This window comes from Dama dama, chromosome 11, assembly GCF_033118175.1.
Source record: "Dama dama isolate Ldn47 chromosome 11, ASM3311817v1, whole genome shotgun sequence".
Taxonomy (NCBI): Eukaryota; Metazoa; Chordata; class Mammalia; order Artiodactyla; family Cervidae; genus Dama; species Dama dama.
In genome coordinates, this window is record NC_083691.1 from 56,288,509 (window position 1) to 56,310,136 (window position 21,628).

Here is a 21,628-nt window from a genome sequence, read left to right on the forward strand (position 1 = left end):
TCTCAGAACTTTTTTAGTATGTCAGACGAACACACTATACCCTATAATCTTCCCCTATGACCACCCTCCTCCCCACTCTGTAGTGACTACTAATTTGCTATTCTATATCTTTTGATATGCTTATTTGGGATATTTAATATAAAATAAATCATAGAATATGTGGTCTTTCATGTCTGGCTTCTTTCATTTAGTATAGTGGTTTGGAAGTTCCTCCATGTTGTAGCATGTATCAATACTTCAGTCCTTTCTATGGCTGAAGAATATGGCATGGTATGTACATACAATACAACTTATTTAGCTATTCATCTACTGATGAACATTTGGGTTGGTTTCATTTTCTGGTTACTGTGAATGTGCTGCTATGAACAAACACAAGTATTTGATTGAGTACCTATTTTCAGTTCTTTTGGGTATATACATAGGAGTGGAATTGTTGGGTCATATGATAATTTTGGTCACCTGAGGCAAACAGCCAGCTCACTGGAAAAGTCCCTGATGCTGGGAAAGATTGAGGACAGAAGGAGAAGAGGGCATCAGAGGATGAGATGGTTGGATGGCATCACCCATGCAATGGACATGAACTTGGAGACGGTGAGGGACAGGGAGGCCTGGCGTGCTGCAGTCCATGGGGCCGCAAAAGAGTCGGACATGACTGGGTGACTGAACAAACTAATTAAAATGTTAATTCTATTTTATATTTTTGAGGAACTCCAAAACTCTTTTTCAAAGGGGCTTCACCATTTTACATTCCCACAAGCAATGTACAAAGGTTCCTACTTCTCCATGTCCTTGTCAACACTTGTTATCTTTCAACTGTTTAATTACAGCAAATCTGTTGAAACTATTGAAAGAGTATCTCATTGTGAATTTGATTTGCATTTCCTTAATAACCAATGAAGCTAAATATCTTTTCACATACTTGTTGGCCATTTCTATCAATATATCTCCCTTGGAGAAATGTCTGTTAATGTCTTCTATCCATTTTTAAGATCAGTTCCCTTTTTATTGTTAAGTGTATGAATTTTTTATATATTCTGATAGTAGATCCTTATTGGACATATAATTTGCAAATATTTTCTCCCATTCCGTAGGTTATCTTTTCACTTTCTTGTTAATGTCCTTTGGTGCACAAAGGCACTAATTCTGAGAAATTCCAATTTGTCTTTCTTCTGTTGCTTATGCTTCTGGTGTTATAGCAAAAGAATCCATTGTCAGATACGCAGTCATGAAGACTTACCCTTAAGTTTTTTCTAAGAGTTTTATAGCTTTAGGTCAAAGACTTTAATTTAGGTCTTTGATCCATTTTGAGTTAATCTCTGTGTATGGAGTGAGGTAAGAGCCCAGCTTCATTTCTTTACATGTGGATACCCACTTGTCACAGACCGTATATTGAAGAGACTATCTTTCACTGAATAATCCTGGCACTCTTATAGAAAATCAACTGGCCACAGGTGTATGGGTTTATTTCTGGAGTCTCAATCCTATTCCACTGATTGATCTATATATCTAACCTTATGCTAATTGCACACTATTTTAATTACAGTAACTTTATAGTAATTTCTGGAGTTATGAACTATGAGTCCTTCAAATTTGTTTTTCTTTTTCAGTATGGCTTTGGCTATTTGGAATCTGCTGTATTCCATATGAATTTGAAGCTCAACCTCTCCATTTCTGCAAGGAAGACATTTGGAATTGTGATAGACACTGCACTGAACCTGCAGATAACTTCTGGAAGTACTGCCACTTTAACAACATTAAGTCTTGCAATCCATAAACCTGGAATTTCTTCTTGCAACTTTTTTGCAATTTTCAGTGTATACATGTTTTGCTTCCTTGGTTAAATTTATTCCTCAGTATTTTATCCTTTTGGATACTACTGTAAATGAAAATTTACAAAATTCAAACTTTCCTTTTATAGATTTTTCATTGTGAGTGTAAAAAACACAACTGATTTTTAAAAATACCTTGGAACCTGCAATTCTGTTGAATTCACTTACAACTAATTTTCTGGTGCATTAGGAATCTTTAGAGTGCTCTATTTGTGGAATCATGTTATCAACAAATTAATAGGTTTACTTCTTATCAGTGTGGATGCCTTTTATTTCTTTCTCTTGCCCAACTGCACTGGCTAGGACTTCTAATGCAGTGTTTAGTAGTAGCAAAAGCTGGTATCTCTGTCTTGTTCCTGATCTTACAGGAAAAGTTTTCAATCTTTCACAATTTATAATGTATAACTAAGTATCATGTTGGCTGCAGATTTTTATAAATGGCCTTTATCATGTTAGGAAAGTTTCCTTATCATGTTAGGAAAGTTTCCTTCTATTCCTAGTTTGCTGAGTATTTTTATCATAAAAAGTATGTACATACTTTTGTTCTAAGTATAATAAATTATTTTAAGCATAAAAGTATTACTTTAGAAGAAATCTATGGGAGAAAGTGCAACGTAAAAAAAAAATAAAAAAAAAAAAAAGAAAGAAATTCCCCTTTCAAGGAGAAAAAATAAAAATGTCTGAAATAAAAATGTCTGATTATAAATCAACATTGACAGGTATCAAATCACTGTGATATATTTTTAAAAGAGTAATTATACACTTCCATTTAAACATATTTACAATATACCAAAACCTCTCTTGAGATAATTTGACAGATGGAACAGAGAGCAAATAAGTAAGGATATAGCTGACCTGATCAGAACTATCAACTTGATCTAGTCAACATTTACAGAATACTCTAACAACAGAATGCATACACTTCTCAAGCTTTCAGGGAAACACTTCTCAAGACAGACCTCTTTCTGGGCCATAATACACATACTCTAACAATTTAAAAAAACAGAAATCATACAAACTGTGTTCTGAGATCATGATGGAATGAAGCTAGAAATCAATACCAGAAAAATCCCCAAATATCTGGAGATTAAACAACACACATCTAAATAACATGGGTCAAAGCAAAAGTCTCAATAGAAATCTAAAATTATTTTGAATTAAATGAAAGTGAAAATAAATACAACTTATGAAAATGTGCAGGATGCAGCAAAAACATTAGGAAATTAATTTATGGCATTAAATGCATATATTAGAAAAGAAGAGCTCTAATCATCAATAATCTAAGATTCCACCTTAGGAAACTAAAGAAAGAATAGAAATTTAAGCATCAAGCAAGCAGAAGAAAAGAAATAAAAAAATTAAGAGAATCTCAGGGAAACTGAAGAGAGGAAAGTAACAGAAAATCAATGAAGCCAAAATCTGGCTCTTTAAAAAGATCAATAAAATAAATAAGCTTTTAGCCAAACTAACAAAGAAAAAAAAGAGAAGACAAGTTTACCAATATCAGAAGTACAAAAGGGGTCATCAACTATTGAGTCCATGGAGAATGAAAAGACAATGAAAGAATATTATGAACAATTCTATGCTCACAAGTTTGGTAAATTAGATGAAAGGGACCAACTACTTAAAAGCCTACTAAAATCCATGCGAGAAGTAGATTATCTAAATAAGACTATCATTATTAAAACAATTGAATCAGTAGTTAATAACTTGCTAACAAAGAAAGTAACAGGCCCAGACAGTTTCACTACTGAATTCTACCAGACTTATGGAAGAAATGATACCAATTCTCTACAAAATCTTCAAGAAAATATGAGGGAATACTTCTTAACTTATTCTACAAGGCTAGCATTATCCTAATATCAAAACAAGATAAAGACATTACAAGAAGGGAAAACTACAGACCAGTCTATCTCATGAATGCAAAAATTCTCAACAAAATGTTAGCAAATTGAATGCAAAATTATATAAAAAGAATTATAAACCATAACCAAGTGTGATTTATTCTAGGTATGCAAGACTGGTTCAACATTCAAAACTTGGTCACCATAATCCACTACACATCAATAGATTAGATAAGAAAAATCATATGCATTGACATGAAAAAACCATTTGACAATATCCTATATACACAATAAAAACTCTCCATGAATGATCTCTGTTTGTTTCCAAGGCAAACCATTCAATACCACAGCAATCCAAGTCTATGCCCTGACCAGTAATGCTGAAGAAGTTGAAGTTCAATGGTTCTATGAGGTCTTACAAGACCTTCTAGAACTAACACCCAAAAAAGAAGTCCTTTTCATTATAGGGGACTGGAATGCAAAAGTAAGAAGTCAAGAGCTACCTGGAGTAACAGGCAAATTTGGCCTTGGAGTACAGAATGAAGCAGGGCAAAGGCTAATAGAGTTTTGCCAAGAGAACACACTGGTCATAGCAAACACCCTCTTCCTACAACACAAGAGAAGACTCTACACATGGACATCACCAGATGGATGACTCTACATGGACATCACCAGATGATGGAAGACTCTACACATGGACATACCGAAATCAGATTGATTACATTCTTTGCAGCCAGAGATGGAGAAGTTCTATACAGTCAGCAAAAACAAGACCAGGAATTGACTGTGGCTCAGATCATGAACTCCTTATTGCCAAATTCAGACTTAAATTGAAGAAAGTAGGGAAATTCACTAGACCATTCCGATATGACCTAAATCAAATCCCTTATGATTATACAGTGGAAGTGAAAAGTAGATTCAAGGTGTTAGATCTGATAGAGTGCCTGAAGAATTATGGATGGATGTTCGTGACATTGTACAGGAGGCAAAACCATCCCCAAGAAAAAGAAATGCAAAAAGGCAAAATGGTTGTCTGAGGAGGCCTCACAGATAGCTGTGAATAGAAGAGAAGTGAGAGGCAAAGGAGAAAAGAAAAGATATACCCATTTGAATGCACAGTTCCAAAGAATAGCAAAGAGTGATAAGAAAACCTTCCTTAGTGATCAATGCAAAGAAACAGAATGAAAACAATAGACTGGGAAAGACCAGAGATCTCTTCAAGAAAATTAGAGATACCAAGAGACTATTTCATGTGAGGATGGGCACAATAAAGAACAGAAATGGTATGGACTTAACAGAAGCAGAAGATATTAAGAAGACGTGGCAAGAATACACAGAACTACACAAAAAAGATCTACATGACCCAAATAATCATGATGGTGTGATCATTCACCTAAAGCCAGACATCCTAGAATGCGAAGTCAATGGGCCTTAGGAAGAAATCACTACAAACAAAGCTAGTGGAGGTGATGGAATTCCAGTTGAGCTCTTTCAAATCCTAAAAGATGATGCTGTGAAAGTGCTGCACTCAATATGCCAGCAAATGTGGAAAACTCAGCAGCGGCCACAGGACTGGAAAAGGTCAGTTTTCATTCCAATCCCAAAGAAAGGCAGTGCCAAAGAATGCTCAAACTACTGCACAACTGTACTCATCTCACATGCTAGCAAAATAATGCTCAGAATTCTCCAAGCCAGGCTTCAATAGTACATGAACCGTGAACTTCCAGATGTTAAAGCTGGATTTAGAAAAGGCAGAGGAACCAGAGATCAAATTGTCAACATCCATTGGATCACTGAAAAAGCGAGAGAGTTCCAGAACAACATATATTTCTGCTTTATTGACTATGCCAAAGCCTTTGACTGTGTGGATCACAACAAACTGTGGAAAATTCTTAAAGAGATGGAATACCAGACCACCTTACCTACCTCCTGAGAAATCTGTATGCAGGTCAAGAAACAACAGTTAGAACTGGACATGGAACAATAGACTGGTTCCAAATCAGGAAAGGAGTACATCAAGGCTGTATATTGTCACCCTGCTTATTTAACACATATGCAGAGTACATCATGAGAAATGCTGGGCTGGATGAAGCACAGCTGGAATCAAGACTGCTGGGAGAAATATCAATAACCTCAGATCTGCAGATGACACCACCCTTATGGCACAAAGTGAAGAAGAACTAGAGCCTCTTGATGAAAGTGAGAGTGAAAAGTTGGCTTAAAAGTAAACATTCAGAAAACTAAGATCATGGCATCTGGTCCCACCACTTCATGGCAAATAGATGGGGAAATAAGGGAAACAGTGACAGACTCTATTTTGGGGGGCTCCAAAATCACTGCAGATGATGACTGCAGCCATGAAATTAAAAGACACTTGCTCCTTGAAAGAAAAGTTATGACCAACCTAGACAGCACCTTAAAAAGCAGAGACATTACTTTGCTGACAAAGGTCCATCTAGTCAAAGTTTTGGTTTTTCCAGTAATCATGTATGGATGTGAGAGTTGGACTATAAAGAAAGCTGAGCACCGAAGAATTGATGCTTTTGAACTGTGGTGTTGGAGAAGACTCTTAAGAATCCCTTGGACAGCAAGGAGATTCAACCAGTCCATCCTAAAGGAGATCAGTCCAGAATATTCATTGGAAGGACTGATGCTGAAGCTGAAACTCCATTACTTTGGCCACCTGATGCGAAGAACTGACTCATCTGAAAAGACCCTGATGATGGAAAAGATTGAAGGCCGGAGGAGAAGGGGATGACAGAGGATGAGATGGTTGGATGGCATCACCAACTCAATGGACATGAGTTTGAGTGAACTCCAGGAGTTGGTGATGGATAGGGAAGCCTGGCGTACTGCAGTCCATGGGGTCGCAAAGAGTCAGACACAACTGAGTGACTAAACTGAATTATAAACCTGAATAAAAGGAAAATCCCTCAAGTTAATTTTTAAAAAACTGCAGCTTCCTCCACCCCAAGCTATAGGTAACAATATAACCAAGGGCAAGAAATTAGAAGCCTTCCCCTCTAATATCAGGAACAAGGCAAGGATATAATTTCTGTCTACTCCTATTCAATGTGTAATGAAGTCCTAGCGAGTACAATAAGAAAAGGAAATAAAAGATATACAAATTTGGGATGAAACAAAGTGATATTTTCTGTTGATTCTTTGGGATGTATATCCAAAAAAATCACCAAGAACTCCAAGAACTAACAAGCAAATACAGAGGGGTCATAGGACATAAGGTTGATACACAAAAGTTAACTGCTTTCAAATACACCAGTAATAAGTGGTCAGAAATTTTATTTTATTTATTTATTTATTTTTTGATCAGAAAGTTTAAAAACATTTAGTAGAGCACCATAGAAAACAATAAAACACTTGGGTATAAATCTAACAATATGTATAGGATCTACCTGTAGAAACCTACAAAACATTAATGAAAGAAAAAAATAAATAAATAAATGGAGAGATAGTCCATGTTCATGTATCAGAAGACTAAACATTAAGATATCAGTTCTTTCCAACTTCATTTGTAGATTCAATGCAATCTCAATCAAATCACCAGTCTATTTTGTAGATATCAACAAACTGATTTAAAAGTTTATATGGAAAGGCAAATGCCCTGGAATAGCCAAGATAAAAGTGAAGAGAAACAAAGCTGGAAGATGCCCTATTACCCAATTTCAAGATTTAATATAAAGCTACAGTGTTCGAGCTTCCCTGATGGCTCAACAGCTAAAGAATCTACCTGCAATGCAGGAGACACAGGAGATGGAGGTTCAATCCCTGGGTTAGGAAGATCCCCTGGAGAAGGAAATGGGAACCGACTCCAGTATTCTTGCATGAAAAATCCCAAGGACCGAGGAACCTGGTGGGCTATACTACATTGGGCTGCAAAGAGTAAGACACGACTGAGCAACCTGGCACAGTATTCAAGACAGAGCAGTTGTCTAAAGAATAGACACACAGATCAATGGAACAGAATACAGAGTCTAGAATTAGACCCACACAAATATACTCAACTGATCATATAACAAATAGATTTTTTTTTTATTACAATGGACAGTAACTAGTTTTGGAATGCCCTAAATTCACATCTTCCCAATAATGCTGATTAAGCACAATCTCCATTTTATTAACACCCTAAAATGATAAATCCTACTTTGTTTATACTTGAAGTATATCTATAATTAGAAGCATTGAAGTATGAAGTGGAACAATTCAATAACTATGTAAAAGGTGGCAGCTAACTGAACAACAAGTTCACACAAGTACCAGAAAATCTTGCTTTCCCCAAATGTTAACAATAGTCAGAAAAGTAGTTAAAGAATATATTCTCTGAATTTGGTCTTCGAGTCTCAGCTTAATTGTTACTTTGGGAGGCCTTCTGTGACCCCTAGGGTAAGTTAAACCCATCTGCAGTATAACTAGACAGAACCCTAACAGTTCAGTTCAGTCACTCAGTCGTGTCCGACTCCATGGACTGCAGCACGCCAGGCTTCCCTGTCCATCACCAATGCCTGGAGTTTACGCAAACTCATGTCCATTGAGTCTCTTTTATAATTATTATGTTAATTATATTAAACTAATATAATTATATATAACTAATATAGTGATATTAATGTGCATACATATTATAGACTGTACATTCCAGAAGGTCAAAGACCTTTTCTTATTCACTAACTCCTTGCACAAAGTCTGACACAGAGGAAATGCTCAATAAATACCTGTTGAATTTAACTGGATAAAACATGTGTTGTCAAGAAGGGCCATAAAAATCTCAGTCATCAGAAACACCAAAAAACTACACAAACTTTATACATGTGTCTTTAAATGTCTGAGAAAAAGATTCATTAAATCCATCAAAATTTTTTCATTAACTTACAAAATGGAAAGGGATTTTGTGAAAGAAAAACTTCTGTAAGAGAAATGGGAATAATCAAGATCATCCAGCCACAACTCTGATCAGTAGTTATCAATCTGACTGCACAGCTTGCACTAGTTTAAATAGTAATGAGAGTATTTTCCCAGAACCTTCTTATTTTATGAACGGCAAAACTAAGGCCAAACATTGAAGATAATAATCTTTACTAACATCAAAAATTCAGTTCTACAACAACAAGCATCTTAGAATACATACAAGCCACAAAATGTTCATTATATTATGCTATTCAGTTTGCAAAGTAATGTCATACTCTTACCTCACTTAAGCACCCCAATTTTTATTTTACCAGGGAGTAAAGCTGAGTAAGTTGCCCGAGGGAACTAATATTTACTGTTCTAGTATCTACTCCAGTCTAGTATCTGCTCCAGTATTTTGGTCAGTTCAGTTCAGTTGTTCAGTCGTGTCCGACTCTTTGCGACCCGGTGGACTACAGCACGCCAGGTCTCCCTGTGCATCACCAATTCCCAGAGTTTACCCAAACTCAAGTCCATTGAGTCGGTGATGCCATCCAACCATCTCATCCTCTGTCGTTCCCTAATCCTCCTGCCTTCAGTCTTTCCCAGCATCAGGGTCTTTCACCTGATGTGAACAGCCGAGTCACTGGGAAAGTCCCTGATGCTGGGAAAGACTGAGGGCAGAAGAAGAGGGCATCAGAGGATGAGATGGCTGGATGGCATCACCGATGCAATGGACATGAACTCGGGCAAACTTCGGGAGATGGTGAGGGACAGGGAGGTCTGTGTAGTCCTTGGGGTTGCAAAGAGTGGGACACAACTCAGCAACTGAACAACAACACTGTTCTAGTATCTATGATTATTGAATACAATCAACAACAACACACACAGTATGTGCCAGCAACCTCCTGATGCATAACAATGGTTTAAAATATGCCTGCTAGGGCTGAAGAGGATTCCCTGGTGGCACAAACTGTAAAGAATCTGCCTGCAATGCAGGAGACCTGGGAAGGGAAGACCTCCTGGAGAGGGGAAAAACAACCCACTCCAGTATTGTTGCCTGGAAAATCCCATGGACAAAGGAGTCTGGCTGGCTACAGTCCATGGGGTTACAAAGAGTCAGACACGACTGAGCAACTTTAACACACACACACACACACACACACACACACACACACACACACACACACACGGCTGAACAGGTGAGATCACCTATTAAATGAAAGATTTTGGGTTTTTTTCCTCCTTATGTATAAGTATGTACTGGGTGCTGTAATGCTTCTCAAACTTTAATATGCACACTTATCACAGGTGATCTTGTCAGAATTCAAATTATGGTTCAACAGGTGAGGCTTGAGATTTCTAACAAAGTGCCAGGTGATGCTGTTGGTCTGCACTTTGAAAGTAAGGTAGAAAAACGGTCTCCAATCTTTCTGGCACCAGAGACTGTTTTTGTGGGAGACAAATTTTCCACTGAAGGAGGATGGGGATGGTTTCAGAACAACTGAAGCGCAATATAAGTATTGTGCATTTAATTTCTATTATTATTACATCAGCTCCACCTCAGATCAAGCATTAAATTCCAGAGGTTGGGGACCCTTGATGTAAAATGTACAAAGAATTTACTCTGGGAGTTCCTGGTGGTGCAGTGATTAGGGTTGCGTATTTCACTGCCACGGACTTGGTTTGATCCCTGGTCAGGGAACTGAGATCCCGCAAGCTGCACGGGGCGGCCAAAAACAAACATATTTACCAAAACTAGCACTACTAGCTGGGAGAAGGAAATGGCAATCCACTCCACTGTTCTTGCCTAGAGAATCCCGTGGACAGAGGAGCCTGGTGGGCTGCCGTCCATGGGGTCGCACAGAGTCGGACACGACTGAAGCGACTTAGCATGCATCCATGCATTGGAGAAGGAATGGCAACCCACTCCAGTATTCTTGCCTGGAAAATCCCAAGGACAGAGGAGCCTGGTGGGCTGCCGTCTACGGGGTCGCACAGAGTCGTACACGACTGAAGCGACTTAGCAGCGGCAGCATTACTAGCTAATCAAACTTAACGTCCTTCGGTCTTCTATGACTCTGAAGTGATACTATTGTCATTCCTACTCAACACACAAGACTAAGGCACACACAAATGAACTTTCCCTAGATCACAAAGCCGATTATGTGCGGAACCAGGATACGAACTTAGGCTCCGGACTCGGCAGCGCACTCTTAACCGCTCCACTGTATCGGGAGATGACGGAAGTTGACAGGGAGATTCAGAATTCTACACCAGATGTAGTTACTAGCAGGGGTCCCTGCTATCACTGTGCGTCTGGTTGTCAATGCTGAAGGGCAGAGGAAAGAGACCCTGAGTCTCCCTCTCAATAAGGCGCGGCTGTGGGGAAGGGACGACAGGTGCCTGAACCTTCCCGACTTCGGGATGGGCTCCTGATGAAGATGCTAGGGACCCTGCCGGTCCGCCCGCCGTCCGCAGGCGGCCTGGAGGGGGCGGGGCCTGCGCCAAAGAAAGGTTCCGCGCGGGACGTACCAACGCGCGCCGGGGCAGGGGTTCCAGAGGCCGCGCCGGCGCTGCTGCCTCCGCGCCCCTAGCCGAGACCGCGGAACCCCTTCACCCGGCCCTCGGCCCCCTTGTGGAAATGGGACTCCGGGGTTCTCTTTCCCCACAGCCGCTTCCTTAAAGACTTCCTCCGGCCCCTCGATTGAGTGGGAGGCCCCGGAAATGGGGGCCGAGCGGCACCTGGCCAACCGCGGGGGAAGAGCGTCCAGTCGTTTACCAACTCCACCGCACCCCCACGCAAACGCAGCCACTCCGGTGCCGCCGCCGCTGCCCTTACCAGCTCTTTGGGCGGCTTCTCCTGGGTTTTTCCAAACAGCCCCATGGCGAACTGAACTCGTCTCGCCCCTGCCGGCTTTCCGTTCCCCGCGCCGAGGCAGGTCACGGGCAGCCGCCTGGGCGGGGCCGCTGAGAGGCGAGGAGTCTGGGCGCCAGGAGCAGGGAGCGGCCGCGGGGAGCCTGGTGCGCATGCGCCGAACTCTTGCGCAGACTCGGGGCGGAGGTTTTGTCAGAAAGGTTGACGCAATCGCGCACTTTCGGGGAGGGGACTTGTGGATCCAGGTGAGGAGCTAGGTGTGTTTTTCTGAGGCGTGGAGGCGATTCCTCCGAACGATGCGAACTTTCTGACTGCACCCGGTGATTACAGCTGCGCCTGCTCACCTAAATTTGTATGTTGTTGCCCCGGAAGTCTGTTGTTTTTCAGTCGCTCAGTCGTGTCTGACTCTGCGAGCCCAGGGACTGCAGCACGCCAGGCTTCCCTGTCCTTCATCATCTCCCGGTCTTTGCTCAAACTCATGTCTATTGAGTGGAGTGATGCCGTCCAACCATCTCATCCACTGTCATCTGTTTCTCCTGCCCGCAGTCTTTCCCAGCATCAGGGTCTTTTCCAAAGAGTCGGGCCTTTACATCAGATGGCGAAAGGATTGGAGCTTCACCTTCAGTCCTTCCGGTGAATATTCAGGGTTGATTTCCTTTAGGATTGACTGGTTTCATCTCCTTATGTGAGGCGAGCAGAAGTAACGCCATGGCAGGCAGCTTAGATTAGGAGTATGCCTTCCTACTTCTGGGTGGTAAGATTATCAGGCCACCTGGATACAACCAATCAGCTTAACACTGACCGCTGTTTGCCAATTAGGAACAGGGCGGAAACCCCCTGGAAAGTCCTGCGCGCGTGAAAGTTTTGAGTGTGTTTGACCAATGAAATTGCTTTGCAAACTTGTAACCAATCCACTTAAACCAACTACCAACGGCGTGTGCTCACCCTATAAATTTGTGTAACCGCTTGGGCTCGGGGCTCTCTGACCCCACACCACTGCGTTGGATGTGGCAGGAGCCCTGACTCAAGTCAGCAATAAACTTCCCTTTTTGCGAGTTGCATTGTCTTGGAGGCCTTCTCTCTTCCCGCTCGGGGATTCGGACATCGGGCATAACATTTGGGGGCTCATCCGGGATCCCTTGACAGGGGGAAGAGAACACTTCCAGGACAGAGGGGAAGGATAGATAATAGCACTGGTGCTCAGGCAGGACAGGAAAGTCTAGTGTAAATCCCAGGCCCTGCTGTGAAGCAGGAAGGTATCTGGCATAGGAGAAAGCTTTCTATAGAGGGTTGGGAACGGACTGGACGCTCCAGCTGGCGCAAGACCGAGGCCAGCCAGCGCGCTGGAAGGCAGCCGGCTCTGCGGGAAGGAGAGTTCCTCTCCTGATCCCGAGTCTGGTGAGCAGTGGACGCCATTCGGTAAGGTGAACCTAGTACCGGGAGGCAAGAAAACTCAGGGGGCCCGAAAACCCAGTGCTGTGTTGTCGGCTGATGTTTGTCCATGTGTTTGTCTTCGGCTCTCCATGTTTGTGTGTGTGCCGGCATTGTCTCTGGTGTCGTTCTCTTCTGGTGCATCGTTCTCTTCTCTCTCTTCTGACTTATTCTCCTTCTCCCCTTCTTCTCTGATCTGCCCTCAACTCCTACTACCATTTTTCGGATGTCAGGGCCAGGGCCCATAACTTGTCTTTGCTGGTCAAGAAAAGTAAATTAATAACCTTTTGCTCTGCAGAGTGGCCCGCCTTCCAGGTTGGATGGCCTCCGGAAGGCACCTTTCAACCGTCCATCATACAGGCTGTGAAGGAGAAGATTATGGCTCTGGATCCCTGGGGCCATCCGGATCAGGTCCCCTATGTCATGGTTTGGCAGGATCTAGTGGAAGATCCGCCTAAGTGGTTAAAACCTTTCGTTCACAAACCTCCTAGCTCTTCTAATTCACAGGTCCTGGTGATGAAAACCTCCCCGGAGAAAACCAAAAAGAAAGAGGACCCAAAACTAGTCTTTCAGGAATCATCTTATCCAAACCTGATAGATCTAGAAACGGAGATGAGGCCTCCGCCATATGTGCCCCCCTTGCAATTCCCTCCGAGGAGAGAAGCTCCCACGGGTGAACCGAGAGGACTAGGAGGGCCAACGGGAACCGACCATGAGGGGGGACCAGCATTGGGGACCCGGGGGAGAACTAGGGGAGATAGGGGTGGGCAAGACCCTGGGGACCCAGAGTTACCTTCATCCACTGTTCAGGCGCTCCCCGTCCGAGTGGGACCACCTAACCTGGACGGAGAGCGAACCTATCAGTACTGGCCCTTTTCCACGAGTGACCTGTACAATTGGAAGACCCAAAACCCTCCTTTCTCAGAGAAACCCCAAGGCCTCATTGACCTCTTAGATTCCATTTTGTTCACTCACAACCCCACCTGGGACGACTGTCAGCAGCTGTTGCAGGTGCTCTTCACCACAGAAGAACGGGAGCGAATTCTGGCAGAGGCGCGGAAACGGGTCCCAGGGGCCAACGGGAGGCCAACCGCCCAGCCTCATCTCGTGGACAAGGGGTTTCCTCTGTTGCGGACCACCTGGGATTTTGAGCGAGTGGAAGGTAGGGAGCGTCTTCGAGAGTACCACCAGACTCTGATGGCAGGCCTGCGGACTGCAGCAAGAAAGCCGACAAATTTGGCAAAGGTAAATTTAGTAAGGCAAGAGCCCACTGAGAGCCCGGCAGCCTTCCTAGAGAGGCTGATGGAAGCTTTCAGGCAATATACACCTATGGACCCCCAGGCTGAGGAGTCACAGCGTTTGTGAATCAGGCAGCCCCAGCTATTAGGAAGAAATTACAAAAGATAGAGGGATTGGGAGAACAGACAATACAGGATCTACTGAAAGCAGCTGAAAAGGTATTTAATAATAGGGAGACCCCAGAAGAAAGGGAAGAACAAATTTGACGGGAGGAAAGGGAATTAGCTGAGAAGATGAGGAAGGAAGATAGAGAACATAGAGCGAGGGAAAACCAGAAGAACCAGAGGGAGCTAGCCCAGATTCTTTTTGCGGGGATAAAGGCCGGAACAGAATTGAGGGAACCTCGAGACCCCCGGACGAGAGAAAAAGAGAAACCAAAAAGGCAGGCCCTAAAGAAAGATCAGTGCGCCTACTGCAAAGAACAGGGGCACTGGAAAAACGAGTGCCCTAAGAGGGACCCGAGGAGAGGAATGACCCAGAGAGAGAGAATTTCCCCTAGAACTCGAGTTCTATATGTGGGGGAAGACAGTGACTAGGGGAGTCAAGACTCGGCACCCCTCCCCGAGTCCTGGGTAACTATACATGTGGAGGGGAAACCCGTTGGCTTCATGGTAGATACTGGTGCCCAACACTCTGTTTTAAATCAAAAACTGGGACCAATGTCTAAGAAAACCAGCTTGGTGCAAGGAGCCACGGGGACAAAAAGATATTGTTGGACCACAGAACGAAAAGTAGATCTGGGGATCCACCAGGTGTCCCATTCGTTTTTGGTGATGCCAGAATGCCCAGCCCCTCTACTTGGAAGAGACTTGTTGACTAAAGTTAATGCTCAGATTCATTTTGACCCTGGGAGAATGACAGTCACGGATGGACTTGGACAGCCGATACATGTCTTATCCCTAGCCTTAAGAGATGAATACAGACTTTTTGCACCTAAGCCCTCAGAGACCATAGCACCAGATGTACAACCATGGGTCCATAAATACCGTTGGCCTGGGCTGAAACGGCAGGGATGGGACTGGCCAAACAGAGAATCCGGTCGTCATCAAGCTAAAGGCCGGGGCAACTCCTGTGAGAGTGAGACAGTACCCCTTGAGCCAGGAAGCTCTGCAGGGGATCACTCCCCACATTATCAACGAGGATACCACCCTCCAGAAGGATGACAAAGATGGATGGTACTGAGATCAAAACAACAACCTGATATTGCCTGCCACCCTGGGTCATCACCTGTGTGAACACCTGCACACAACTACACATTTGGGAGAAAGAAAGACCCTAACACTTCTCCAGACGGCCTGCCTGAGTTTCCCTCGACAAAATGCAACTGTTGAGCAGAATGGAAGGCGAGTCCTCACCCATCAAATCCTTTGAAGCTGAAACTCGTCCGCCGGGAGGCCTCCTAATTCTCCTGTTGATGGCTGCCCTTATCGACCCAGGAGCGACTAGTCACAACCCCCATCAACCTGCCAAGATCACCTGGAAACTCAGCGACGGGCAGACCCATGAGCTGCTCAACGAAACCTCAGGAGTCCACCCTCCGAACACCTGGTGGCCAGACCTTTACTTTGATCTGAGGGGAGTCTTCCCTGGGGAAGGACCCCGGGGGAAATACCCACAATTCGGGCCATGGGGGGCCATAGGGACCGGGAGAAAACTCGGCCAAGAGGGGTTCTTCGCGTGCCTGGGCAACATAAGAAATAACTGGAAAACCTGTGGTGGCATGGAAAGCTATTATTGCAGGAGCTGGAGTTGTGTAACCTCTTGTGATGGGCCCTGGGAATGGGACGTAGGAAACAGAGATTTGGTAGCCCCGAGTGTGGCGCAATCCCCAGGGCCAAGTACCTCAGATACGGGTGCAATTTAACCAAGCTTCACTATCTCTGCAAGGCCAAGGGCTTTCCTCCCTACGAGCTGCTGTAAATGAAGATATAACTCACATAAAAGAATCAATCAGTCACTTAGAGAAGTCTTTGACTTCCTTGTCTGAGGTGGTCTTGCAGAATAAGAGAGGATTAGACTTGATTTTTCTCCAACAGGGTGGGGTCTGTGCGGCTCTGGGAGAAGAATGTTGTTTCCATGCAGACCATACAGGAGTGGTAAGAGAATCTATGGCAAAAGTGAGAGAGGGACTGGCGCAACGAAAGAGAGAATGGGAAGCCCAGCAGAGATGGTTTGAATCTTAGTTTCAACGCTCCCCCTGGCTGACTCCTTAATTTCCACCCTCCTGGGTCCACTTATAGTGCTATTATTGATATCATTTATTAAAAAACGCCTCAACACCATTCAGATTATGGTGTTGAGACGACAATATCAGCCAGTGGCCCAAGAGGGAAAAGAGGGAGATTCCTCTACTTGAACAACAGACAGGGGGGAATGTGAGGTGAGCAGAAGTAACGCTATGGCAGGCAGCTTAGATTAGGAGTAGGCCTTCCTACTTCTGGGTGGTAAGATTATCAGGCCACCTGGATACAACCAATCAGCTTAACACTGACCGCTGTTTGCCAATTAGGAACAGGGCGGAAACCCCCTGGAAAGTCCTGCACGCGCGAAAGTTTTGAGTGTGTTTGACCAATGAAATTGCTTTGCAAACTTGTAACCAATCCACTTAAACCACCAACGGCGTGTGCTCACCCTATAAATTTGTGTAACAGCTTGGGCTTGGGGCTCTCTGACCCCGCACCACTGCGTTGGATGCGTCAGGAACCCTGATTCGAGTCAGCAATAAACTTCCCTTTTTGCGAGTTGCATTGTCTTGGCCTTCTCTCTTCCCGCTCGGGGATTTGGACATCGGGCATAACACTTACTGTCCAGAAGTCTGTATCTCCGCCCAAACAAGATACTTTAATAACCACTTTCCTAAGATCGTAAGTGCCTCACATGCAGTGAGCCAGAAATGACCTCTTCCTCCCGCCAGAGCTGTTCCTCCCCTCTGTTGTGTCCACCATGGCCTAGTCACTAAAACCGGGGCATCATTCTTTCTCCCCTCTCCTTCCAAGTCCTAGCAGTTGTAACTTTTAAATTTTTTAAGGAACTCCAGCCCTCCCCAGTGTGGTCCTGCAGTCTGCATAGACCATGGGGGTGCTAAGTCACTTCATTAATGACCCTTTGCGACCCTATGGACCATAGCCTGCCAGGCTCCTCTGTCTGTGGGATTCTCCAGGCAAGAATACTGGAGTTGGTTGCCATGCCCTCCTCCAGGGGATCTTCCTGACTAAGGGATCAAATTCGGGTCTCTTATGTCTCCTGTGTTGGCAGGCAGATTCTTTAACACTAGCACTACCTGGGAAGCCCACATAGACCATAACCTTAATCAAATTCTCAAAGGACTCTGTGACTAGAAAGAAGTAGTTGCATTTTAGCTGGGCAATCTCTGAATCTACACTGGTGAGCTGCTGGTTGTTCTCATTACCTTGTCTCATGATGGTGAAGAATCCACTTACTTAGGACCTCAACCCTATACTCCCATCTCTGGTGGGACTGTAAAATGGTACAACCATTCTGAAAATATTATGGCAGGTTCTTTAACTGATAAACATGTATCTACTTCATGCCATTCCAGTGCTAGTTATTTACCCAAGAGGAGGAAAAGCACATGTGATTACAAAGACTTGTACTGGCATCCTTATTTGTATTTGCTGAGAAATGGAAATAATCTAAAGGTCCATCAACAAGTAAATGGATAAACCAGTTGTGGTAGATAATAAAAACAGAACAAACTTGATACCTGTGTCAACATGGATGAATCTCAAAATAGTTATGCTGAGTGAAAGAAGCCAGGAAATAAAGTACATTCTGTATGATTTCATTTCTACAACATTCTAGAAAATGCAAACTCTAGTGATAGTAGATCAGTGGTTGCTAGGGGACGGGTTGTTTTTGAAAGAGGCAAGAAGGAGATATTGCAAAGGGACATAAAGAATATTTGGGGAGATGATGGACATTATCTTGCTTGTGGCAATGGTATCACAGATATATGCTGTGTCAAAAATTGGACACTTCAACATGGAAGCAGCCTAAATGTCCATTAACAGATGAATGGATAAAGAAGATGTTGTAGATATGGATAATGCAATGGAGTATTACTGAGCCATAAAAAATAATGAAATAATGCCATTTGTAGCAACATGGATGGACCTAGAGATTATTATACTAAGTGAAGTAAGTCAGACAGAGGAGGCCAAATATCATACAATATCACTTATGTGCTGAATCTAAAAATCAATCAAATGAACTTGTTTGTAAAATAGACTCACAGACATAGAAAACAAACTTATGGTTCCCAAAATGGAAAGGAGGAGGGGCAAGAGATACACACTGCTATATATAAAACAACAAGGACCTACTGTATAGCACATGGGACTATATTCAATATATTTTAATAACCAAAAATGGAAAAGAATCTGAAAAAGATATATAACTGAATCACTTTCTGTACACCTGAAACTCACACACTGTGAATCAACTATACTTCAATAAAAATAGACACTTTAATTTGTACACTTTACATCAGCATACTTCAATAATGTTCTAAAAAATAGCAGTACATGTTCATTGTAAAATTTCCACACTCATTTTCTCAGGGAAAAAGTTCTCAAATTATTTATAGTTATTTAAATAATTGGTGTGAATTCTTTGTGGCTTTTACTTTAGAGAATATATTTTTAATATAGTTTTACTTATTTGGGATCGTATTCTACATATTGTTTTGCAATCTTCTTTTTAAAAAATTTTGCATAGATTTTCATTGATGTTAATATCTAGAGCTAAGGGATTCCAAAGCAGGAATGTACCATTATTTATTTAACCATTTCCCTATCATATAACACAATGTGGTTTCCAATTTTCCCCTTTAACAATAGACACAGTTTAAAGTACAAGTTTTAAAGTACTAACTATATACTCTGTATAGGTTGCACAGTTTGAACTACCAACAGTGTACGAGAGCTCTTTTCCCTAAATGCTTGCTGACAATATTATGAATATTATTAATCACTTACATGTTTGCCAATTCAAGGGTATATTGTTTTAAATTTTCATTTCTCTGATTACTAGTCTAGATGAGCATCTTTTTGTGTATTTCTTTGCTATTTGAATCTTTTTTGTGAATTTCCTCTTTGTATCCTTTGCCCATTTTCCTTTGAATTGTCTCCCTTTTTTTTGTTGTTGTTGGTTTTTTTTTGTTTTTTTTTTTTAGTATGATGGAGCTCTCTGAAGATAGGAGATCTGTGGAAATGTTTTGAAGTCTCCTTCACCATACCCCTCTTCTGTTTCTTTTTGGAGCATGAACTACAAAGCAGCAATTTTTCAGGCGGGGGGACACTGGACTTCGAGTTAGTCAATGATATTTATCAAATACCTACTATATATTAAGCAAATACCTACTATATATTAAGCACTCTATAGGCTCTAAGAAAACAACAATGAATGAAAAGAACCTCATACAATCTGATGAGAAGGACAAGTACTAAACAATGTTGATAAATAAAATCAAGTGAATTACCACAAATGTGTAAAATTCTGACTATAGGAAGCACATGATGAATAGTGACTCTTCTCTGAGCCTATTTTGCTTTATTGTGCCTCACAGATACTGCTTTTTTTTTTTTTTCCAACAAGTTAGTTTGTGGCAACCTTGCATCACCAAGTCTGTTGACACCATTTTTCCAATGACATTTGCTCACGTTATGTTTCTGTGTCACATTTTGGTAATTCTAGAAACATTTCAAACTTCTTCGCTATTACTATATTTGTTATTGTGATCTGTGATCAGTGACCTTTGATGTTGCTATTGCAAAAGTAATACAACTTATTGAAGCCTCAGATGATGGTTAGCCTTTTTTTAGCAATAAAGTATTTTTTATATGTACATTTTTTAGACATAATACCATTGCACACTTAATGGACTACAGTGTAGTGTAAACATAACTTTTATATGCACTGGGAAACCAAAAAATTCACGTGACAAGCTTTCTTGCATTATTCGCTTTATCAAGGTGGTCTGGAATCAACTCAGTAACTCCAAGGTATGCCTGTATAAGCTGAGCCCTGAAGGATGAGCAAGCAGAGAGATGAAGAGTTTCCAGTGCAAAAGAAACAGCATGTGCCTAGAGCCTTCCCAGTTACTGGATGGGGGTTTGGGGTCACAAGCATTTCATTTACTAAATGCACTTGTCTAAAGTTAGTCATCCCAATGCAAGGGGCCTGGGTTTGATCCCTGCTCAGGAAACTAGATCCTATATGCCGCATCTAGGAGTTCATGTGCTGCAACTAAAGACTCCATGTGCCACAACCAAGACCCAACAGAGTCAAACAAATAAAAGTAAATAAAAACAAAGTTGGTCATCAAGGCCAGAGAGGTCAGAGTGTGCAGGATGTTTGATTTGGTGTGTGGCATCCTATGGAAATTCGCCACCCACAGCTACTGACAGAGCCTTAAAAATTCATCAATGCGGTTGCTCCTCAGTGACTGGAAGGGCACTGTGCACCCTCCACACATTTTCCAGGCTCCCCTCTTACAGCAATATATACTCTCTATTTGTCTCCTGAGACTGCCGTGGCACTGGATAACCCTATTAGCTCAGATGGTAAAGAATCTGCCTGCAATGCAGAAAACCTGGGTTCGATCCCTAGGTCAGGAAGATTTCCTGGAGAAGGGAATGGCTACCCCCTCAAGTATTCTTGCTGGAGAATTCTATGGACAGACCGTGGAGTTGCAAAGAGTCGGACATGACTGAATGACTAACACTTCAAACAACGCTGTGGCTGTAATTTATCCTTCCTACACGGGCCTCAGGAAGCTTGCACCGGATCCTCCCACCTGCTGAGACTCACATCTGAGGGGGTGGGAAGAACTAAGTGAGCAGGCATTCTGGCTCTTTGCTCCTGCCAAGCACCACAAGTGTTTAACTGGATTGCACTCCCTTCCATATGTTCACACAGACATTTATTCACACACATTTTTAAGGTTTTATATGCACTCTCCTCCTGATCCCTGAAAAATATTATGAACAGATGCACATCCTTGTTCTGAAATATGTCTCAATGCCCAGTGCTTTAAAATTTCCCTAAATTTGAAATGACAAATAGAAAGTACTGTTTTTCCTCCTTCCCCCAGTTTGTCCTTGCTTATTTCAGTAAGATTTCCTACCTTAGAGAGCTTTCTGGCTTACAACTGTTCCTCATACACCAGGTAGACAGTTTAATGAAATGCTTTGGGCAAGAAAGTCACAATCCAATTCCTAGGAGGAATGCTGACCTCATAAAAACAAGATATACCTTGTTTTATACAACAGATGGACTCTGAAAATTTTAGCTATAAACTGACCTTTGGGAAATTGAATTCCCTCCCATACATTATATAATAATTTTGGAGTGGATTTCTTAATTTCTGACTAACCTCCAGTGTGAGGGACTCCTGATCATAGTTTATGACTTGATATAAGGCAAAG

At 42.4% G+C, this 21,628-nt stretch overlaps 1 protein-coding gene across 2 annotated transcripts in view; it reads right to left on the reverse strand.

Moving 5' to 3' along the window:
- LOC133064816 (charged multivesicular body protein 3) overlaps positions 1 to 21,628 on the reverse strand; it is an 86,953-nt gene that overhangs the window by 30,072 nt on the left and 35,253 nt on the right. Inside the window, exon 1 of one of the 2 annotated variants that reach the window (XM_061155294.1) lies at positions 11,415 to 11,628. The exons of the other annotated variant lie outside the window; for it this stretch is intronic. Within the exon in view, the coding sequence (XP_061011277.1) occupies positions 11,415 to 11,459 (45 nt within the window). The 5' untranslated portion in view covers positions 11,460 to 11,628. Of the gene's footprint in view, positions 1 to 11,414; positions 11,629 to 21,628 lie in introns of those variants that run through there. 2 annotated transcript variants of the gene reach the window in all.